Here is a 20968-nt window from a genome sequence, read left to right as displayed (position 1 = left end):
TGTGGTAAAGTAGTCACATGAACTACTCGACTACTCGATCCCAGTACTTTCAATGAACACTTAGGTTCTCTATGTCAACAGAGGTCAGCTTGACCTCATTCAGTTGTCCATAGAGTTCAGACTTCTAGCTATTCTCTGAGGGCAAGGGCTTAAGGCACAAAGAAAACGGGAATCAAGGGACACATTCCAAACCTCTCATTTGGGCAGTGCATACTGCTCTTAGCACAAATGTCTCCAGAAAGGCAGCTATTAGGTTTGCTCAACTGACAGTGTACTCATTTCTGCCACACTCGTAGGGGCTAACCTTCCCCAGTCGGTCAGTCCTAAGTACCAGTGATACTTAAATGTGGGGACTTGCTCTCTCACGGTAATACTTAAAACTCTGAGCTATTGAGTCATGACAACCTTGTACATCAATATTCACATCAACATTATACACGACAGTAAAAAGTATAAACACCCCAAATGTCTGCGGATAAGTGAGGAAATGGAGCGTGCTGCCTGGATGCAACAGAATACCTTCTCAGCCCCTTCTTTTCATGCTAGTTTTAAAGACTGGTCTTCTACATTGCTCTGGCTGGCCTGGAACTTGAAAGGAATGTAATTCTGCTTCATGGTGCATCATAGATACACAAAACTAAGTAAAGCAGGCCAGGTGACAAAGAACAGACCCTGCAGGGCTCTGTGTGCATGGATCCCTGAGAACAGTCCAAGTCAGGGTCTTGGTAGAGTGGTTACTAGAAACTGGGGCAGGAGGAGGAAGGGAATCAAGAGGGTTGGTTTGGTAGATAAAATTGTATCACTTTAGAATGATAAAAATTCTGGGGATAGACATAGAGGTGACAACTTGTATAACAATGTATACATAAAACTAGTTAACGATAATAAATTCGGAAATGCACATCTTACAATAATAAAAATATCAAACATGTCAATCAAAGTAGAAATATAATCTGCTTCTTTTTAATGTAACTCCAGCTCCAGAGGGATAACAGGCTTCCAAGGGCATTAAAAATTTTAAATTACAGGACTTTCTAATAATCATTATCTTATGCTTCAGTAACAAACTGAAAACTCAAAGCTGAACTTTAATCTCAAAATTCTGTCTGTGTAACAGACACTGGCATGTTTCCCTTTCCAGTCCCATTGCTCTTCACCAAGAAAAAATATATTTTAATATTTTATTCAATCCAGCTCTACAGTTATGATAGTAAGATTTACTTCTCAAAATCTCAGTAAGCAGGCCAGGAAAATCTAGGTTCATTCCAGTCCAAGCACAATGTTTTCAGCAGAATGGTATTTAGTGAGAAATGCTAGCACTCAAAAGTCTTGTGTTCTTTAATAACTGCTTCAGGCCATCCCACACAGTGACATCATCCTTACCAAATAAGGCCCATTATGCAACAGCCACATACCATATCATCGGGAGCACTCACTACTACTGTGGATGGAAGGACGAGAGCCTGGGACTATGACAACCTCTACATTAGATGTTTTTTCTATACTGAGCAACATAATGAGAAACAGTATATACAAACTACAAAAAAACTCACCTTCTAAAATACACAGACCAATATTAAATCAAATATAAACCTAATTCTCATGAAGGTCAAGTACTTCATGGGCCATATCAAAGTAGTCTGACCACCAAGAGACTGCTGCCCATGGGGCTGCTGCAGCCTATGTCAAACAGAGGAATAGAGTATCCGTGCTGAATGAAGGTAAGGGACCACTGCCATACATTTGAAACTTTCTAAGTTTGCCATACTGTGGAAATACTCTATGCTTACATATTTCATTTTTGATTTCAACCATTATGGCATTTTGAGGTAGAAAGCAATAAAATATTTTCATTTCACTAATATTAACCCAGAAAAGTTAAAAAAAAAAACAACAGTATCTTCTAAAGCATTTCACTCAAGTCATATCACATTTATACAACTTGTGAACTATCTTTTAAATTTGTTTTTACTTAGAATCACAGCCATAAATTTATAACTGTAAGTGCTAGTGACTTTTGCTTCTGGAGCACAGGACACATAGACTCTTCCTTATTTCTTCTGCTTAGTACAACTAAAGTACTGAGATGTATACATCAAACAGAATGAGAAGACTGAGTGCAGGGGCCTCGGGGCTCAGCAGACAGCAGCAGCAAGGTCTCTGGGGTTTGCTGTTTGGATTGCTTTGGTCTGTACCCATATTTCAGACATGGAGCTTAAGTCACCAAGCTGGCACCCCATCAACACCAAGTCACAGCAACAAGAAAAAGAAACCGAGTGGGTGGGGCAGCTGCTAGATCACTGTGACAATGTTTGAATGAACCTTGAAACACCTTGAACACTCGGAAAGCAGAAAGCCTCACCAGAGCAATGGAAACTGAAAGAAATGAGATTAAAAACAAATGGAAACTAAAGCTGAAAACTAAAGCAACTGAAACAAGCACATGGAAAGGGAGGGTCAACTTCGATGCAGAGCAGAGAAGAGCGTAGGGGTCAGAGGGATGGCTCAGTGGCTAGAGCCCTCTAGCAGAGGACCTAGGGTCAGTTCCCAGCAGCCATGACAAGTGGTTCACGACGACCAGAAACTCCAGCTCCAGAGGGATCGAAGGCTTCCGGCTTCTAAGGGAACTCAAGTGCACAGACAGACACACAAAATTAAAAATAAATCTTTTAAACTGGCAATGAAATGAAATGCAGAACACTAGAAATTCTCTATTTAGAATGACAGACAAAAAGTGGAAAAAAAAAGAGAGAGAGAGAGAGAGAGAGCTGTAGTGGGAACACAAACACCTGACTCCTCGTGTCATTAGAGTTCTGTGAGGAGAGGAGCGTAGGCCTGGAAAAGCCCCTGACTGAAGCCTCTTCAGGTTGGAAGTAATAAATGTAGAGACTTGAGGCACTCAACAAACCACGAATTTTAAAAAGAAGGAAAATGATATTAAGATATGTCAAACCGGAGGGGGTTGGGGATTTAGCTCAGTAGTAGAGCGCTTGCCTAGGAAGCGCAAGGCCCTGGGTTCGGTCCCCAGCTCCGAAAAAAAGAAAAAAAAAAAAAAAGATATGTCAAACCAAGCTGTGAGTGGTGGTGGTGGTGGTGGTGGTGGTGGTAATGGGTCTCTTGAATCCCAGTACTTTAGAGTCAGTGGCAGGCAGCTCTCTGTGAATTTGACGCCAGCCTGGTCAATTGAATAAATTTCAGAACAGCCTGGGCTGAAACACAGAGAATCCCTGCATCCTGACCCTCCCCCTGCAGGAAAAATATTTCATACCTAGACTTCTGAAAGATAAAGATAAAGAAAAAATCTGGAAAACAATGAGAAAGAACAGGATGACAGTAAATACCACATTATGAACCACAGAGGATAGAGAAAGTAGGACATCTTCTAAGATGCTGAAAGGAAACAATTGCTCACCCAGAATTGTACTAGAAAAACACCCTTCAGGAATGGAAGAGAGAAATCAAGACGTCTTCAGACAAAGAGAGCTAAGAGAACTTGTGGCCAGCAGAGTGAATCTAAAAGGATAACTAAAAGTAGTGCTCTAATCAGAAAGGAGGCAATACAAGAACAAACAGTACAACAGGAAGACAGTCCAGAGTCTATCAGTTTGCCAGGGCTGTGGTTTCAACAACCAGAATCTATTTTCTCCTGGCTCTACCTTTAAAAGTCCGGAATGGGCACACACCAGTGATTCCAGCACTCAGGAGGTAGAGGCAAGAGGCTAGAGTTCAAGATCACCTTCCAAGAAGTAGCAAGTTAGAGGCCAGCCTAAGCCACATGAAGCTATTCCAATGCCAAGCAGGGCTGGGTGCAGCCCAGCTAGGACAGGCAGTGCTTGCCTAGCACGCATGCTCAAAGCTCCATAATCCCAGCACTCCAGTGGCAAAGGCAAGAGGAGCAGAAGCTGAGGGAAACAGACTACACAGCAGGCTGGAAGCCAGACTGCGCTATGGGAGACACTGTCTTAAATATCAGCTAAAAGGGTTTGGAACTTGTTTCTTGTCTTGCTGTCTGTCATATTGCTATCTTTTCAGTTTCAGTTGTTATATATCCCTGTCTTTGGTGTCACAGATGTTCTTCCAATACAGACTGTCTCAGTCTGTGTCACCCAAACCAAACTTAGAGCCCCGGACAGTTCTCTGAGATAAATTAAGTTGTAGTTCTGAGTTTAAACTTTCATTTCTCTACATAAATTTCTTTATAACATTTTTTATAGCCCAGTTTTGTAAACATGCACCAAAATTTTATCAGCCCACATACATTTTTCAGCATCCCACTCATAGGATATGTGGAAAGCACAGCTGTGAAAAAGAAAGAAAGTTGTTTTTAAGCATGATTGATTTTCTGAGAGAATGTACACAAACCAATAATGTCCCAACACAGGTGACTGATGAGCTGAGTATGTGAGCACATGCCTGGTGACAACAATCTAAACATGGAAATACCACTGCAAGCATGGAATTACGACATTAGACACTTCAACTGGTAGGAGGTCTAAAAATAACTAATAAAGAATTTCTCTACAACTTTAAACAGAAAATTCTCAGGGCCAGAGAGATGATAGTGGGCTCAGGCACTTACAAGGCTGGAGGACCCGAGTTCAATCCCCAGGACCAACATAATAGAAGAAGAGAACTGATCTTATACACATATATTGGTGCGTACACACACGCCTTATCCTCGCCTCCTTAAATAAATACATAGATAAATAAATCAAGGTAAAAAGTATCATTTAGGAGACAATTAAACCGTGCAATAAGAAAAATAAATGCCTTCAACGAAGCACTCTGGGAACACAACACCACTTAGCAGTAACAGCTCAGTAGAAGAGCAAGTGCCCAGCACATTCTAGAATCCGGACTTCATAGTGAGTTTCAGGACAACCAGGACACATGCAGGACTCTATTTCAAAATACGCAAAGAAAGTGGAAGAAAGAAGAGAGTGCCACGCACATAAAATAATGACACCTTTGTTACTCTGTTCCATAAGGCTGCAATCTCAAACTATAAACCTCTTTACCAGGCAGATACTGCACAGAGGAGAATGCTATTCGAGAAGGTTAATGTTATTGAAAGTCTAACACTTGTTTACAAATCACTATCCTATACATAATTTTCTAATGTATACCAAAGTTGTAGAGTGAGCTTTGTAAACATGCATTGGGGAAGCATAAACAGGAGGATCACGAGCTCCAGGCAGTCTGGGCTACGTGGCAAGTTTCACGCCAGTGTGGGACACATGAGACCCTGCTTTAAAACTGTCAATAAGAAGTAGGGTACGGGGGGGCTGAAGGTGGCTCAGTGGTTAAAAGCACTGGCTGCTTCTCCAGAGGTCTTGAGTTCAATCCCCAGCAACCACATGGTGGCTCACAACCATCTGTAATGGGATCTGATGGCCTCTTCTGGCCTTATTAGGAGTACACACAGATTGAGCACTCATACATAAAATAAACCTTAAAAAAAAAAAAAAGAAGTAGGTATGGTGATGCATGCATGGAAATCCAATACCCAAGAAACAGAGGGATGAGAACCAAGAGATTGAGGTTAGTCTAAACTACATGGAACCCAGTTTCAATAGTAATAAAAATGGTGATGATGCCAAAAACCAACTATGAACCCACCATTATCCTAGACAAAACCAAGGTCTGAGTAAAGGGAACTATCTAATAAGATACTATGATGCTGTCAGCTTGACCAGACCGAGAGACACCTAGAAAGCCTGCTAATGTATATCAAGGTGTTACCTGTTAGGCTATTTGCATTCAAATCAGCATTTTATAGGAAGAGATCCATAATGTCAACCACACAGTACAATGCATGGGAGCTTGGGAAGGAGGTCACTTTGGTAGGCAAGTTCAATTTTTTTTGAGTGGGTACAAACAATGCTGCTGCCATTGCTTTGAGAGGGGACATCAGACTCTAGCTTCTTTAGCCTTTGAGCTGGATTCATACCAGTGAGTCTCCAGGGAGCTTCCAGCTTCTTAAGACTGTGTAACTACTGCCTTCCCTTGCTCTCAGGATTGCAGATGGCTACTGTGGAGTCTCCAACCTCTAATTCTGTAAGCTAGTATACTAAATCCCCTGTATAATTACATATGCATTCACTGGTCCTCCTCCTCTAGAGAACCTTGACTAACACAGATCCTATCATTAAATCATCTTTCTTCACAGAGGCTCTCACTAAATATAACTTAAGGTGTCTAGGGACTCCAGGATAAAGTCTATGTTATGCTTATATGCTTACAGGCTGGGTTTCTCTTTGGATTTTGGAACAATATGGTTTGAGTGTGCTTGCAGGTCTGTGTGTTAGAAACCTGGTCCTGAACTCTCGATGGAACATGGTGGGACTTACTGCAAGGTAAGGTTCACAGGAAGCACTGCCTTCTGAAGGTATTAAAGTACCTCTTGTGGGACTCCAGTTAGTTCCTTTCAGAGAGAGCTATTATAAAATGCAGTATTAGCCCTTGTACTGGTGGTTTTGTGTGTCAACTTGACACAAGCTGGAGTTATCACAAAGGAGCCTCCCTTGAGGAAATGCCTCCATGAGATCCAGCTGTAAGGCATTTTCTCAATTAGTGATCAAGGTGGGAGGGCCCCTTGTGGGTGGTACCATCCCTAGGCTGGTAGTCTTGGGTTCTATAGGAAAGCAAGCCAGTAACTAACATCTCTCCATGGCCTCTGCATCAGCTCCTGCTTCCTGACTTGCCTGAGTTCCAGTCCTGACTTCCTTTGGTGATGAACAGCAATGTGGAAGTGTAAGCTGAATAAACCCTTTCCTCCCCAACTTGCTTCTTGGTCATGATGTTTGTGCAGGAATAGAAACCCTGACTAAGGCAAACCTCCTCTGCTCTCTGGTTTCCTGTCTAGTCATGTGACCTCTTCTGCATGTGCCTCTGTAATGCCACCACCATAAGGCCCTGACCAGAGAGCTGAACAGAAGTAGGTGATATACTCTCAGACCCTAAAATTATAAGCTAGATAAACCTCTTTTCTTTAGACGTTACTCTACCTGAGACACTTTATGCAGCACTGGAAAATAGATGAGTAAAGATAGGAAGGTTAAAAACAATTATATTGGCAAGAAATGGGGCCTGCTTTCTGAGTGTCACTCGTGCTCCCTGTGCTAATTTCCCTGTTCCCAAAATTTTTATTCCTTTTGTTTGTTTGTTTCAGATGGGGCCTTACATAGTCAAGGCTGGCCTTGAACTTGCTATACAGCTAAGGATAACCTTGACCTCATCTTCCTGCCTCCACCTCTCAAGTGCTATGAGATTACACGCATACACCACCACATCTAGTGCCCCCCCACTCTGTGTGTGTGTGTTTCTTTGCATGTGTCCTAGCTTTTAAACACGTAATAAAGCTTTTTGTAAAGTATTTACATGTTATAATCATACTTTACCTAGTGTGGCTGCCCTATTCCTGCAGATATTTATAAATGATTACACCTGTTCTGGCCCATACACTTGAGTCACTGCCTACAACACTTGGCATGCCTGCTTCCCCAACAGTGTTCCTGAACGATATAGAAGATGTAGGCCAAGAACAAAACCTTCTGTATGTCCATCTTCCTCACATGGCCCCTAAACGAGGCACCATTGTCCTTTACAAGCCTTGGTTCCTTTTAGTGAACAAAAGGATAATGATATTTGGACCTCATTCTCTATCATCATAGGGCAACTACATCCAGAACGAATGGCGTTAAGGACAACTGTAAGTATTTCATGTGGAAAAGCAGTAAACTTTCAAAGTCATGAAAAATTATCCTCCATTATTGTAAAATTTTAAGTTTTAAAAATTATTTAATTTTTAAAGTAATAAAGCCTTAGCAATTCTTTCTCAAGAGATGGTTCTTGTCCACTCCTATCCATCTTTTGCACCTCGAACATCAGGATGCTGATTTTACAAGTAGCTTTACAAGACTCCACCGCAGTCCGAATCACTCTGTGGGGGCTACCTTGGAGTACACTGCCTTAAAACTGACGCTGGTGACTCTGTACACTCTCACTCTGAGAACCGACTGGCTACAGGTTTTCACCTGATACAACTCAGACTGCTTACACAGTGAGCCCATGATACCCTGGGCTACTGTGTGAGGAAAGCTAAAGTAAATGAAACTAATTAACTAAACTGGCTAGAATCTACACTTTTATTGCATAGAAAGAAGAAAAGAAAGACATGCTTATAATCCTAGCACTTAGGAAGATGGAAGGTTAGAAATTCAAAGACATCTAAGGCTTTATAAAGAGTTTGAGGTCAGCTTGGGCTATATAAATTCCTATCTCAAAAACAACAACAACAACAACAACAACAACAAACCCATGTTATCAGGATTCTCTTAAACTAAGTGAAACTTGTGCTATTATCAAATTACATATACCAGATAAACATAGAAGCCCTACATTATTTTGTAAGGACCTTACAGTTGTGCCAGACTCAGAAACTGTTATATTGCTTCTGGTTTATTTAGGGTTCTGACTACTTATCTATGACATCAATAAAGGTCTGAGTGTCTGTCTGCTCTACACCAAAGGTATATAAAGTCATCAGTAGTATCCTTAAGGATGTTCTCATTAAATTCTACTAAACCTAGCAACAAAGAAGGCAGTTTTTAGTCACAGCACTTGAGAGGCAGAGCCAGCCACAGGCAGATCTCTGTGAGTTCTAGGCCAGTCTGATCTACAGAGTGAGTTCCAGAACAGTCAGGGCTACACAGAGAAATCGTGTCTTGGGGAAGAAATATAAAAAAGAAAGCAGGGGTTGGGGATTTAGCTCAGTGGTAGAGCGCTTGCCTAGCAAGCGCAAGGCCCTGGGTTCGGTCCCCAGCTCCAGAAAAAAAAAACAAAAAAAAAAAAAAAAAAAAAAAAGAAAGAAAGAAAGCAGCAGCAGCCACCATCATTATTTTCAAAGCTAAGATCCATCTAATTTTCTCATTCAAAAATCTATTTTTTTTTGGTTCTTTTTTTTCGGAGCTGGGGACCAAACCCAGGGCCTTGCGCTTCCTAGGCAAGCGCTCTACCACTGAGCTAAATTCCCAACCCCCAAAAATCTATTTTTTAAGGGATGGATATACTTCCTAGGAAACTACAACTTATCAAATACGAATCATAAAAAAAAAGCTTTTGAACGGATTAATCAGGAGTAAAGAGAACGAGTCAGTAATAGAAGTTTCTCTGGAGTTTTCACTGCATTTAAAGTATGCTGATCTGGGGCTAGGGAGGTGGCTCCGGTTCAGAGCAGGTACTGTTTGCTCTTTCAGAGAACCAGAGTTTGGCTCCCAGCGCCCAGGCCAGTGCCTCACAACTGCCCTTCTCCAGCTGCAGGGGAACCAATCCTCTGAACTTCACAGGCGCCTGCACTTACGTACACATACAGTCCCACACAATTAAAAATAAATCTTTAAAGAATATTGATCTGTCAGATGTGGTAGCACATGCCTTTAATCCCAGCACTTGGGAAGCAGATGTGGGCAGATCTCACTAGACTGGTCTTCATAGCAAGTTCTAGGTTAGCCAAGGCTACATAGTGATACCTTGTTTCAAAAAGCAAAACACAAAAAGTCTTTCTCAACTTCTTTCCACAGATTGAAGAGGAATGAATAGTTCCCAGCTCATTTTACAAAGCCAGAATTAAGTTACCAAAGCCATGTAAAGGTGTAAGGAAACAAAAGCATAGGATAATGTCCGTGATTGATGCAAATGCACAAACCCTCAACCAAACACTAACAACTGAATTCACAACACATTAAAGGACCACTCACTCGGTCAGACGAGATTTACACCTACATTCAGGAATGGTTCAAACAACTTACATTTAATCAAGGAAAAAGTTATACAATAAAACCTGTAAAAGACTGATGAGAGGAATTGAAGAGGGACACACACAGATACAGTCCATGTTCATGGCTTAAAGGAATTTTACTATTATTAAAATGCCCATGCCACTTAAAAGTGCTCTTAGATTCATGAAGTCGCTGGTAAAAGACACTTTTTCTTTTTTTTTTTTTTTAAATGACAATTTTATAGAAACAATCCTAAAATTAGTTGGATATGGTAGCACTTGTATGTAGTCTCAACTAAGTCAAGAGGCAGAGGGTCTCTTGATCCTAGCCTAGGCGATATAGTAAGGCTCTGCCTGTATAAACACAACCAAACCCCCTTGGTTCAATTCCTACCACCAGAAAAAACAGCGCTAAAATATTTATGCAACCACAGTGACCTTAGAGATCCAAAACAATTGTAGGTAAAAGAACAAAGCTGGAGGCACCATACTGCCTGATTTCCAAACCTGCCAGGCTGTGGCAGGCAAAAGAGAACAAACGGCAGTAGCAAGAACATACACCTCCAGTGGAGACGAATGGAGGCCAGCAATAAACCCACATCATTTTGGTCAAAGACTCTTTGCGGACACTGCCTAGAATCACAACGAGGAAAGAACAGTCCTTTAGTAAACGGTCTTAGGATAACTGGATACCCACATGCAGAAGACTGAAATCAGGGCTGGAGAGATGGTTCAGTTGAGAGCACTTGCTGCTCTTGAAAAGGATCAGAATTCAGTTTCCTACACCCACATGGTCAGCTCACAACCATCTGTAATTCCAGTTCCATCAAATCAGATGACCTCTTCTGATCACCGTGGGCACCATATACACACAGTCAAAACATGAACACATGTAAAATAATACCAAAAAATGAAATTGGACTCTTACAGCATGATAAAAAAAAATCAATTCAAAATGGGACTTAAAAACCTACATGTTAAGACCTGAAACTATAAAACTACTAGAATTAAACAGGGGAAGCTGGTTGTGATTTCCTAGCACTAGACACGTTTAATCCCAGCAGAGCAGGTGGATCTTGTAAGTTGGAGTACAGTCTGGTCCACGTCCTGAGTTCCAGGATAGCCAGGGCTACATAATGAGGCCTTCTCTCAAAAGAACAAATAACCACAAAAGATAAAGACAAAAAACACAGAGGAAGGACCTATGCCATTTGTCTTGAGAATGTTTTTGGAATTGACCCTAACAGAAAAGGCAACAAAAGGTAGAGGAAGCAAAGGACCCTAAATGCATACAGAATTCAAACAACTCAGGTTAAAGAGCTCTCAGTAAATAACCAAGTAAATAACCCGGTTAGGAATGGACAGACAGCAGGCAAGATAGCTTATCTTGCTACTAAGCCTGACACTGACTGAGTTCAAGCCCTGGGGTCTACATGGTGCTCCTGCAGACTGTCCAGTGCTCTACATATAAACATGTAGCGTGTACACCGACAAAAATTAATAAAATGTAATAAAAAGTTAAACAGACAAGAATTCCACACAGAGAAACACTGTCTTGAAAAACTAAACCAAGGACCGGAGAGATGGCTCAGCGGTTAAGAGCACTGACTGCTCTTCCAGAGGTCCTGAGTTCAATTCTCAGCAACCACATGGTGGCTCACAACCATCTGTAATGGGATCTGATGCCCTCTTCTGGACTGTCTGAAGACAGTGACAGTGTACTCATATACACAAAATAAATAAATATTTAAAAAAAGAGAAACCAAACGAACAAGCAATCATATTGCTATGGGCTGGACAGGCCTGATTCCAGCGTCTCAGAAGTATGCCCTGACCTCAAGCTGCACAACCCTTCCGATTCCTTTTCACTCTCCTGTACCCCGATTTTTAAGGCAAAAACGTCCTTGATTTTCTTTATAACTTTAATATTTATGTATTGTTCCTGCTTTTGAACTTAAAAAAAAATCCATTTTTACTACATATACTGTGGAAGTTCATGTGTTCCCCATTCTTTCCATGGCTGTCCACGTAATAACACAGTTGTAGCTCATTCACTGTCGCTGCTAGGCGGTCACAGCAGCAGCTGCCCCACAGCTGAGCCATGTGCAGATGAGCACCTGAGCCATCAACTGTGACTACTGCTATGGACGCTGACGCAGTGCACACGCATGCGCATCCATATGCATGGCTAACTGAAGAAGGTTATTGGAGTGTGTGCCTCTTCAGAGTGTGTATGTCGGGTAGCGAAGGCGTCTAGAGCACAGCGCATGTACTTTTCACTTGTTTTCAAAGTCAGTGTATCAACTCCCACTCCCCCAGCAGTGCATGAGCTGCCCCACTCCACAGGCCTCGTGGCACGTGGTACTCTCAGCTCTTAAAGTGGTACCTGAGTGTGGCTGTTTTTTGTTCCCTTGATTATTGATGGAATTTCTCTTTGGTAAAATATCAGCTCAAGTGCTGTCTCTGTTGTCTCCCTAGTTCTCTTTTTATTTACAGAAATCCTACATATGTTCTACATACATTGGAAATAAGCCCTCTTTCACAGTGTGGTTTCTCTTTATCATATGCGAACTGTTCTCTAAAATGTGTTTGCAATGAAAACTCCGTTATCAGTAGTTATCATGTGACAAACACTTCAGATTTCACACACACACACACACACACACACACACACACACACACACAGCTTCAAACTTGCCATGTAACCAATAGCACCTCGGCATTTGTAATACCCCTGCCTCCACCTCCTGAGTGCTAGGATTACAAGCCAGCACTGCCTCATCTTTCATGCAGTGCTGAGGACTAATCCAAGGGCCTCTTACGAGTATTTTACCAACTAAATTACATCTCCAGTTGGATATAGGTTTAATAAACCATTTAAAATACTTGCTTAAGACTCCCTTCAAACAAAATAACCTGCATTTTAGAGGCAAAGGAAGTTGAAAATGAATAGAAGGGCTGTAGGATGGTCTGGCAAGTAAGGGCACTCACTTGGTGCCGGACAACCTGAACTCCATCTCTAGAAACCACAGAGTGGAGGAAAAGAATGATCTCTCACAGGTTGTGCTCTCATCCACATACATGCCCTGGCATATACACAATAAATAAATAGGAATCTTATTAATAAGTAAAAAGACACAATAAGTTTTAGGCCTGTTTATGACTCTAAAATTAGTAGTATTACATTTGATGTCACTGGCTTTCCTATAAACTCAAAGTAATATTCCATTCCCTTGTATGAATTATCGCATTTACTAAACTTTTTTCCTCAAGCACAAATGGGATAATTGTCTCATAAGTGAACTGAAAATATCTGATGCTATATAACTTAAGGGTTACATTTTCTATGATCCTACCTCCCAAATAAACATATATAAATGAAAACAGAACTTAGCCACGTTAGCTGAATGTTGCTGGCCTTCTTTCTGTCTCCACACTGGCTCTGTTGTCACCATCCTGCTATTTCTCTATCTGTTTCAAATGTCATCCCAGTGTAGAGAAGCCTGGGTTATCCCCCAAAACCTCAATTTAATTTTTTTTTTTTTTGGTTCTTTTTTTTTGGAGCTGGGGGACCCGAACCCAGGGCCTTATGCGCTTCCTAGGCAAGCGCTCTACCACTGAGCTAAATCCCCAACCCCTAATTTTTATTTTTAAATAGCTTTATACTAAGCCTCCATAATCCCCACCACCAGCACAGCCTCTGTGTCTCTCTATAAGCAAGTGTGTGTGTGTGTGTGTGTGTGTGTGTGTGTGTGTGTGTGTGTGTGTGTGTGTGTGAAAGCATTCATGTGTGTGCTCTAAGTAACCACAGTCTCTTTACCCTGTCAGGTCCCTTTTCCCGTGCCAGTAAGGTGTTCAGCTTATACTTGGTTTTGAGGCGACAGGAAGGAAGAAGCATGAGGATGAGTCTCTATTAGGGCCAAAGACTTGAGAGAGAGAGAGAGAGAGAGAGAGAGAGAGAGAGAGAGCGAGCGCACAAGGATATGGAGGTCAGAGGACAACCTCAAGTGTCAGTACTTGCCTTCCACTTTGAGACAGGGTCTCTCTTATTCACATTGTTCACACAGCTGAAGCTTCTCCTGTCTTTGCCTCCCACTGCCTGACATAGCATGATGGGCTTACAGATGCTGTTGCAACTGTGTCCACCTTTTACTTGAGTTCTGTGGACCTGAACTCAAGGCATCAGGCTTACAAGGCAAGCACCTTACCCACTATCCCATCTCACCAGACCAATATATTTTTATGAAAGGAAAAAAAAAAATCACACAGACCTCTGTGACATGCTTGTGAGGATAACTGAGTTCAGCCTTGCTGCCACCATCCCCTTGCCTTTGCCCTCACCTAAGCCTTTACCTAATAGCTGTGCCTCACTGCTAGCTTACTATTTCCATAATAAAACTGCTAAAGCAAGTGTGATTTATAATGTAAACGATAAGAAAAAAATCAAGTTCCACTCATTATGCCTCCATGTCACTGACAAAATGCACTTTTCTATAATGATGAAGAGTTCTATTTAATTTTTTTTTCTTTTTTTTTTCGGAGCTGGGGACCGAACCCAGGGCCTTGCACTTCCTAGGCAAGCGCTCTACCACTGAGCTAAATCCCAACCCCTCTATTTAATTTTTTTATTTGATGATATAAGAAGCCTGAGCCAGGCAGTAGTGGCACTTGGAAGGCAGAGGCAAGCAGATCTCTGAGTTCAAGGCCAGCCTGGTCTACAGAGTAAGTTCCAGGACAGCCAGGGCTACAAAGGAGAAGCCATGTCTTTGAACATACACACCCCCAAATTAATTCAAGTCTATACAGTGTGTTGTCCAATTTGACACATATATCACTGAAGCACCTGAAATGTGGTTAGGTTATCTCAAGAATCAATTATCCATCCATCTGTCCTAGATATAAAATGTGGTATCCTACACGTGCTAGGCAAACTCTCTACTTGAAATTTTTGTAAACACTTATTTATTTTATGGGTATAAGTGTTTTACCTACATGTATATTGGCTATCAGATGCAGGCCTGGTGCCTATGGAAGTCAGAAGAGTGTGTCAGATCTCCTAGAACTGGAATTATGGATGACTGTGCCACAATGTGTACACTGAGAACCAAACACCCAGATCCTCTACAAGAGCAACAAGTGCGCTAACCAGTGAGCCAACTCTGCAGCTCCGATCTTAAATGTACATGTATTCTGTGTGTGTGCATGTGTATGTCTGAGTGTGTATGTGTGTACACATGTGCAGGTCAGAAGACAACCTGCTGGAGTCAGTTCTTTCTTCCCATGACATAGGTTCTGGGTATCAAATTAAGATTGTGGGGCTTGGCAGTAAGCACCTCTGCCCACTGAGCTAACACACAGACATAGACAGACAGACAGACAGACAGACAGACAGACAGACACACACACACACACACACACACATGACAGAGAGAATATTTCACTGTGCTGGTCACTATTGTTTGATGCAGGATTCAAATTCCTATGCTCAAGTAACCCCCACCTTAGCTTCCTGAGTAGCTGAAATACAGGCACACGTCCAGCTTTCTTGCTTGTTGCTTCTTTCCTTGCTTCCTTCAATGCTTGACTAGAACAGGGTCTTACTAGATACCTTAGAGTGGTCCCAAACTCCCTATCCTCCTGCCTCAGCCTTTCAAGTGCTAGGCATGTGTTGTGAGATCTAAAAATATTTTTTATTTTAATTTTTATTTTAATAGCATCTATGGCTGGTGACTATCACATTGAAAAGCAAATTTCTAAAAAATTCATAAATATACACACTTGATTGATTAAAAAACCAACACATTATTTCCACTTAAGACCTGACACTATAGTGCATATTTCCAAGACTTACAAAACCATCATTTTATGGATTACAAATTGCATTCTTGACAAGTTAAATGGCATTTTAGCTGTCTCTAGTTTTCTTGCCCCCCCCCCCCAGAAGACAGGGTTTCTCTAGCTGTCCTGAAACTTGCTTTGTAGACTAAATTGGCCTCAAACTCAGAGATCCACCGGCCTCTGCCTTCCTAAAGGCACATAACATCCATTCTTCTTGTATAGGAAATAAGTATTCATTTCTTACAGTCTCAGTTCTCATGGCTTTGATGATACCTTACTATGCTGATGTACCTGTTACATCTCCATTTGTTTTCTAGATGTGTGCAAACTAATTCTTCCCTCCCCATTCAGCCCACATCCTCATGCCTTTCCCTAATTCTGAGGCTTTGTTCTTGTTTTCTGTCTTTTATTCAAAAGACATGTTTTATAATCTCAAGCGTGATTCACATTTGCTGTCTGTGAAATACTATCTATCTGGTCATCTCACTCTACACTCTGAAGCATATCATTTAAACCGAGAGAGCTTCTCATCTATAAAGGAAGTCAGATGTTACTAAAACTCCTCCAAGCTTTATAAGGCTATGAACTCTGTAACAGGCCTAGTTAATGCATTTGCTTGCTTTTCCCTCAGGCTGATTCTTCCTTCTTTTCAAAATGCCAGAAAGGACTCCCTTTTCTATTCTTGGAGAAAGAATCTGAATGTCTGAACTTCCACTGTCATTTCCTTGAATTTATTTATGCTCTAGCCCCAGTTTCACTCTAAAGCTCCAGGCCTGTATTTCTCTTGGCTGCACACCATTAACTAGCAGTTATGCTGCCAGTCCTGATACCAATGAAGGTACTGGGCAAACCAAAGAAATCTTAGGTTTCAAACTTGCATGGCTCAGTGGTCAAAAACATAGCTTTAGAATAATACGGATCTGACCATTCTTGAGACAGGGTCTCACTATCTAGCCTTGAACTCCCTAAATAGCTCAGGCTCTCTCGACTTCATCCTCTTGCCGCAGCTTTCTAAAAGCTAGGATTACAAGCATATACCAGCATGTCAGACTGTATATGAATTTGAATCCTAGTTCTGTTGCTTTCTGAATGTGAAGTCCTGGCCAAATTATATCATCTCCTGAGTCTCAATTGTCTGATGTGTGGAGTCAGATAAAAATAAATCAGTACTTACACCTCACATAATTGTCGCATGTTTGTAAAGTATCTTAGCTCGGTGCTGAGCCATGAGCATGCCCTTCAGAGTAGGATTTCTACAACCTCTCGGGGGGCTCGACAGGAAGACTGAAATATGTTATGGGACTGAAGAGGATCAGATAATGGTCCTGAACAGATGAGAACCCCTAGACTCTTGAACCTTTCTGCACAGTCTACCATTGCCCAGAATGGCTTTCCGTCTCCTTTCTGCTAACAGAAGCCCAAGTTGCATCTTTCCTGCTCCAAGAATTCTTCTGTAATTTCTTCTAAAATCTTGACCACAAGATCAAGTCACTTACTCCAAAATAAGCATTTCTCTTTCTTTAAAAAACAAAACAAAAACCAAAAACTCATTTGTGTTCCTTCCTTAAATGTGTATAATTCCTTGTTTAATCCCTACTGCCACAAAATTAAAAACAAACAAACAAACAAACAAACAAACAACTACTCCCCAACACCCAACAGGATCTCACTATGCAGTTCCTGCTATCCTGGAACTCACTATGTAGCCCAGTTCTTCTCAAACGCATAGGGTCTGCCTAATGCACCATCATCATGCCTGGCAGCATCTACCTTTCTAAACCAACAGGAAAACAATCCCCCGACCCCCCTGACCAAAAAAAAAAGAAAACTTTTCTGACAAACTTCACTATGTCCTGTTGTAAAAGGTGTGGGTGATAAATGCTGTTTCTTAGGATGTAAATTCTTAGAAAGCTACTGCTTTCTACCAACCATTCCATACTTAATGAAAGATAATCTATGAGCCAACTCTGATATAATCTACATGGTTTTAAGAATTTATAGTATCTATGAAAAATACTTGAACTACTGTAAATCTGGCTTCAGGCTGAAGAGATGGCTTAAGTGGTTAAGTGTGTTACTGCTCTGGCAGAGGACCAGGTGGCTCAGTCAGCACGGATCCCCTCCCTGACCAGTCTCCCTAACATCTGCACTCATATGCATATACCTGCACTAGAGACACATACATATACACATCATTTAAAGAGTAGTAAGCCTGGATTCATCAAGTACCTGCAAAAAAGCAAGAATGAGTTTTTGGAGTTATGTCAAACAGGGCTCCAGTCCTAAAGAACACCCTCTTCCTTTGGTTTCAGGTCTTGAGCACATTATTAAACATTTCTAAGCTCCCCTTTCACTATCTGCAACAGGAAGAAAAAGAATGCCTCAGTGCACACAGAGGAGTTGCTTGACAGAGTAGAGAGAACAGACTTAGCTAAAAGTCTAACTGTAGTAGGAGTATCTTTGAGTTACTTTTTCTATCAAAGTGGGTTTAATCATACTTAATTTATGTGTATTTAACAAGGCAACATCTAAGGACGAAAAACAAATAATGAACACTCAATAATAAATTATGTCACTGGCATTAAATTGCCTGTTCAAAACTATTTTTGTTCTAATTACTAAGAGCTGCCAAAGAATGAATTTGGCCTAACAGATTAAAAACTACTTTGTGATCTTTTTAATCTCTCCTTTTTTTTAGTATACTTTAACCGGATAAAGTGTCAAACAACAACAACAAAACCTTTGACTTAATAATATGGCAACTAGAACATTAAAGTATGAGTAATAATATACATAAAAAAATCAGAGCTCAAAAAGCAGAACTTTTCTTTAGATTAAATACTATTCTTCATAAATGTCCGGTTTTATCAATAAAACTTTTTATTTCTCGATGGCTCAAACGTTCACTCCTAGAATTACTTAGGAACAGCTGAGATAATAAGCTAGTCTGACTCCTATAATCATCTTTCTCTTTACCTTCAGGCTGCAGTGATACTGAAATCACGCAGCTCAACATGAAAACCACCCTGCCAGTCGGCCCTCCTGTGAGCAGAGTGCAGAAGGCAGGGAGGGGTGTGAATGACAAGTTCACATGATGGCACCAACACACATAAAAAAACTCAAGTAACTGTTCATGTTTACCTGAGCAAGTTTGACTGTAATACCATCAAGTAAAAAAAAAAAAAAAATACAAATTATATTTAAAAAAAGAAAAAACTCCTCAAATAAGCTTTAGTAAGCAGAGGAAAAGTTTCTTTGGGGTAATTTAACATCTTTGTTTTCATTTTACAGTGTGTGTGTGTGTGTGTGTGTGTGTGTGTGTGTGTGTGTGTGTGTAAGACAGAAGACAAGTTGAAAGAGTCAGTTCTTTCCTTCCATTATGTAGGTTCTGGGGATAACTTGGGTTGTCTGGCAGGTCTGTCAGCAGCAAGCCCCCCCCCCCATTACTCACTGAGCCATCTTATCAGCCCAGCTCTATTTATTTTTTCAACATTAGTGATTATAAGTAATAATTACCAATCTCAGCTGACTACACACACTTAAGAAACAGTATTAACTCTAACATTTTAAAATTAAGCAGATGAAGATGAAACAATGTATACTATACACTCACTACATAAACACAAAATACTTAAACCGCTTCGGAAGCGACCCCTCCCCTTGTATTTATGTAAAATAAAAGGACTCAATTCTTAATCTACTCCCTGAGGAAACTATATTTAAAACACAAGAGGAACACACATTACAGCATGTTGAATACCTCAGTCACCATACATTGTTTCCCACAACTAAGGAAACCAAATAATACTTAATTCCCATTCTCTTTCCTGTCTTAAACAATATAAGGCGCAGAAATGTTTTTAAAGGGAAAAGCAAATATAGATGTGGTAGACAATATCCCACTACATTTTTCTTCCTTTCATGTTTTCTTGGCGGGGGGGCTGGGGTGCAGAGTAAGAATGGAAGACCAAAGTCCTGAGCACCTAAACATGGCCTATTTTTACAAGTACTTTTCGGTAAGTCAGACGGAGGCGAAGAAATAAGCTGTTACAGCGTTCGAGTCCACACTACACACACGGACCTGGGTCCTTTGACAATGCAGCACCCAGTGTCACCCATACTACGGTGGAAGAACGTGCTTGCCACGCTCCAACTCTTAGCAAAGTCAATTTGGCATCCCAAATCCAAAGTGGCCTGCACACACCGGGGTAAAGCAAACGTCTACGGGATGGACACTGACGCCGGAATTTCCGAGCGATTCAAGAAAGATCACCCGTCAGTTGCCCCTAGCCGGCTTCCGAGATGCTGCTGCGCTCCGCCGCACCCCAGGCTCCGGGTCTGGCCAGGCCGGGAGGGCGCGCCGTACGGCCAGCTGTTCCCGTTACCCTAGGAGCCTCGGGCCAGTCGCCACACGCCCCTCGCCGCCACCCCTTCGGTCCTACGTAACCGGGGTGCCCGCGCCCCGCTCACCGGCCCGGGTGGTGTCCGTCAGGTCGTGGTTGGCCGCTCCCCGGGGAAACTCCCTCAGTTTCCGGCCGCTCAAGCTCAGCACCCCGGTGACCGCCGCCTCTTCCAGGGCTCGGTCGACCGAGCGGCTCCAAGAACCCGGGCCAAGACCAGGGCCCAACCCAGGGCTCGGTCCACAGTTAGCACCGGAGAGGTTTCCCCCGGACCCCACTGGGCCAGAGTACTCCGCAGCCGCTACCACAGCCACCAAGCCCGCGGCCGCCATTTCCCAGCCGACAACTCTCCGGCCCGGCTCTGCGCATGCGCCACCCGACCCGCTGGGTGGGCGGGGAAAGGGGCTCGCGGACCCCGGACAGCTCTCCGGGACGCGCTGGGCGCAGCTAGGCGCCTGCCTGCCTCGCCCACAAGCAGGTTTTCCAGGGAAACCAAGCTGAAGTCGCAGAGCGGCAACAGCAGGCTCTGGGCTCCCTAAAAGGCCACTACAAAAACCATCCTTAACAGCGCTCCAACCCTCAGTGGTGGATTACATTACACAGCATTCTTAGCACCGTTGCTGCCAAAAACTTGGGTACTTAAAGGGGACTCCCTGGGAAAAGCTCGAAATTGTCTCTCAACTTGTCACCGTAACTGTCAGATAATCCGAACTGAAATTTGTGGGCATACTATTAGTTCTTGAAGGTGAAAAACACTGTGTGCGCGAATTCGGCTACCAAGTCCCTAATTCTTGTTGAAATTGTTATATACCTTAGATTCCTTTTATGAAAGAGCTCTTCATGAAACCTAACGTCTAAATACTATAGCTGTTTGCGCTGATTTTATCACTGACTGTTGCGGAACGAAGAGTATTTAAGTCTAACGTTGAAATCTGTCTATAATATAAACGTA

At 42.0% G+C, this 20968-nt stretch overlaps 1 protein-coding gene across 4 annotated transcripts in view; it reads right to left on the bottom strand.

Moving 5' to 3' along the window:
• Nucleotides 1-20369, bottom strand: part of Lrch3 (leucine rich repeats and calponin homology domain containing 3) — a 102723-nt gene extending 82354 nt beyond the window's left edge. For all 4 annotated transcript variants that reach the window (XM_032900124.1, XM_032900125.1, XM_032900126.1 and 1 more), the window contains exon 1: nt 20087-20369. In XM_032900124.1, coding sequence (XP_032756015.1) covers nt 20087-20348 — 262 coding nt within the window. In that variant the 5' untranslated portion in view covers nt 20349-20369. The remainder of the gene's footprint in view (nt 1-20086) is intronic.
• Nucleotides 20370-20968: the final 599 nt, after the last annotated feature.

The sequence above is a fragment of the Rattus rattus genome, chromosome 4 (assembly GCF_011064425.1).
Source record: "Rattus rattus isolate New Zealand chromosome 4, Rrattus_CSIRO_v1, whole genome shotgun sequence".
Taxonomy (NCBI): domain Eukaryota; kingdom Metazoa; phylum Chordata; class Mammalia; order Rodentia; family Muridae; genus Rattus; species Rattus rattus.
Note: the sequence above shows the minus strand (reverse complement) of the source record. Positions and strands in the feature narration are given on the sequence as shown.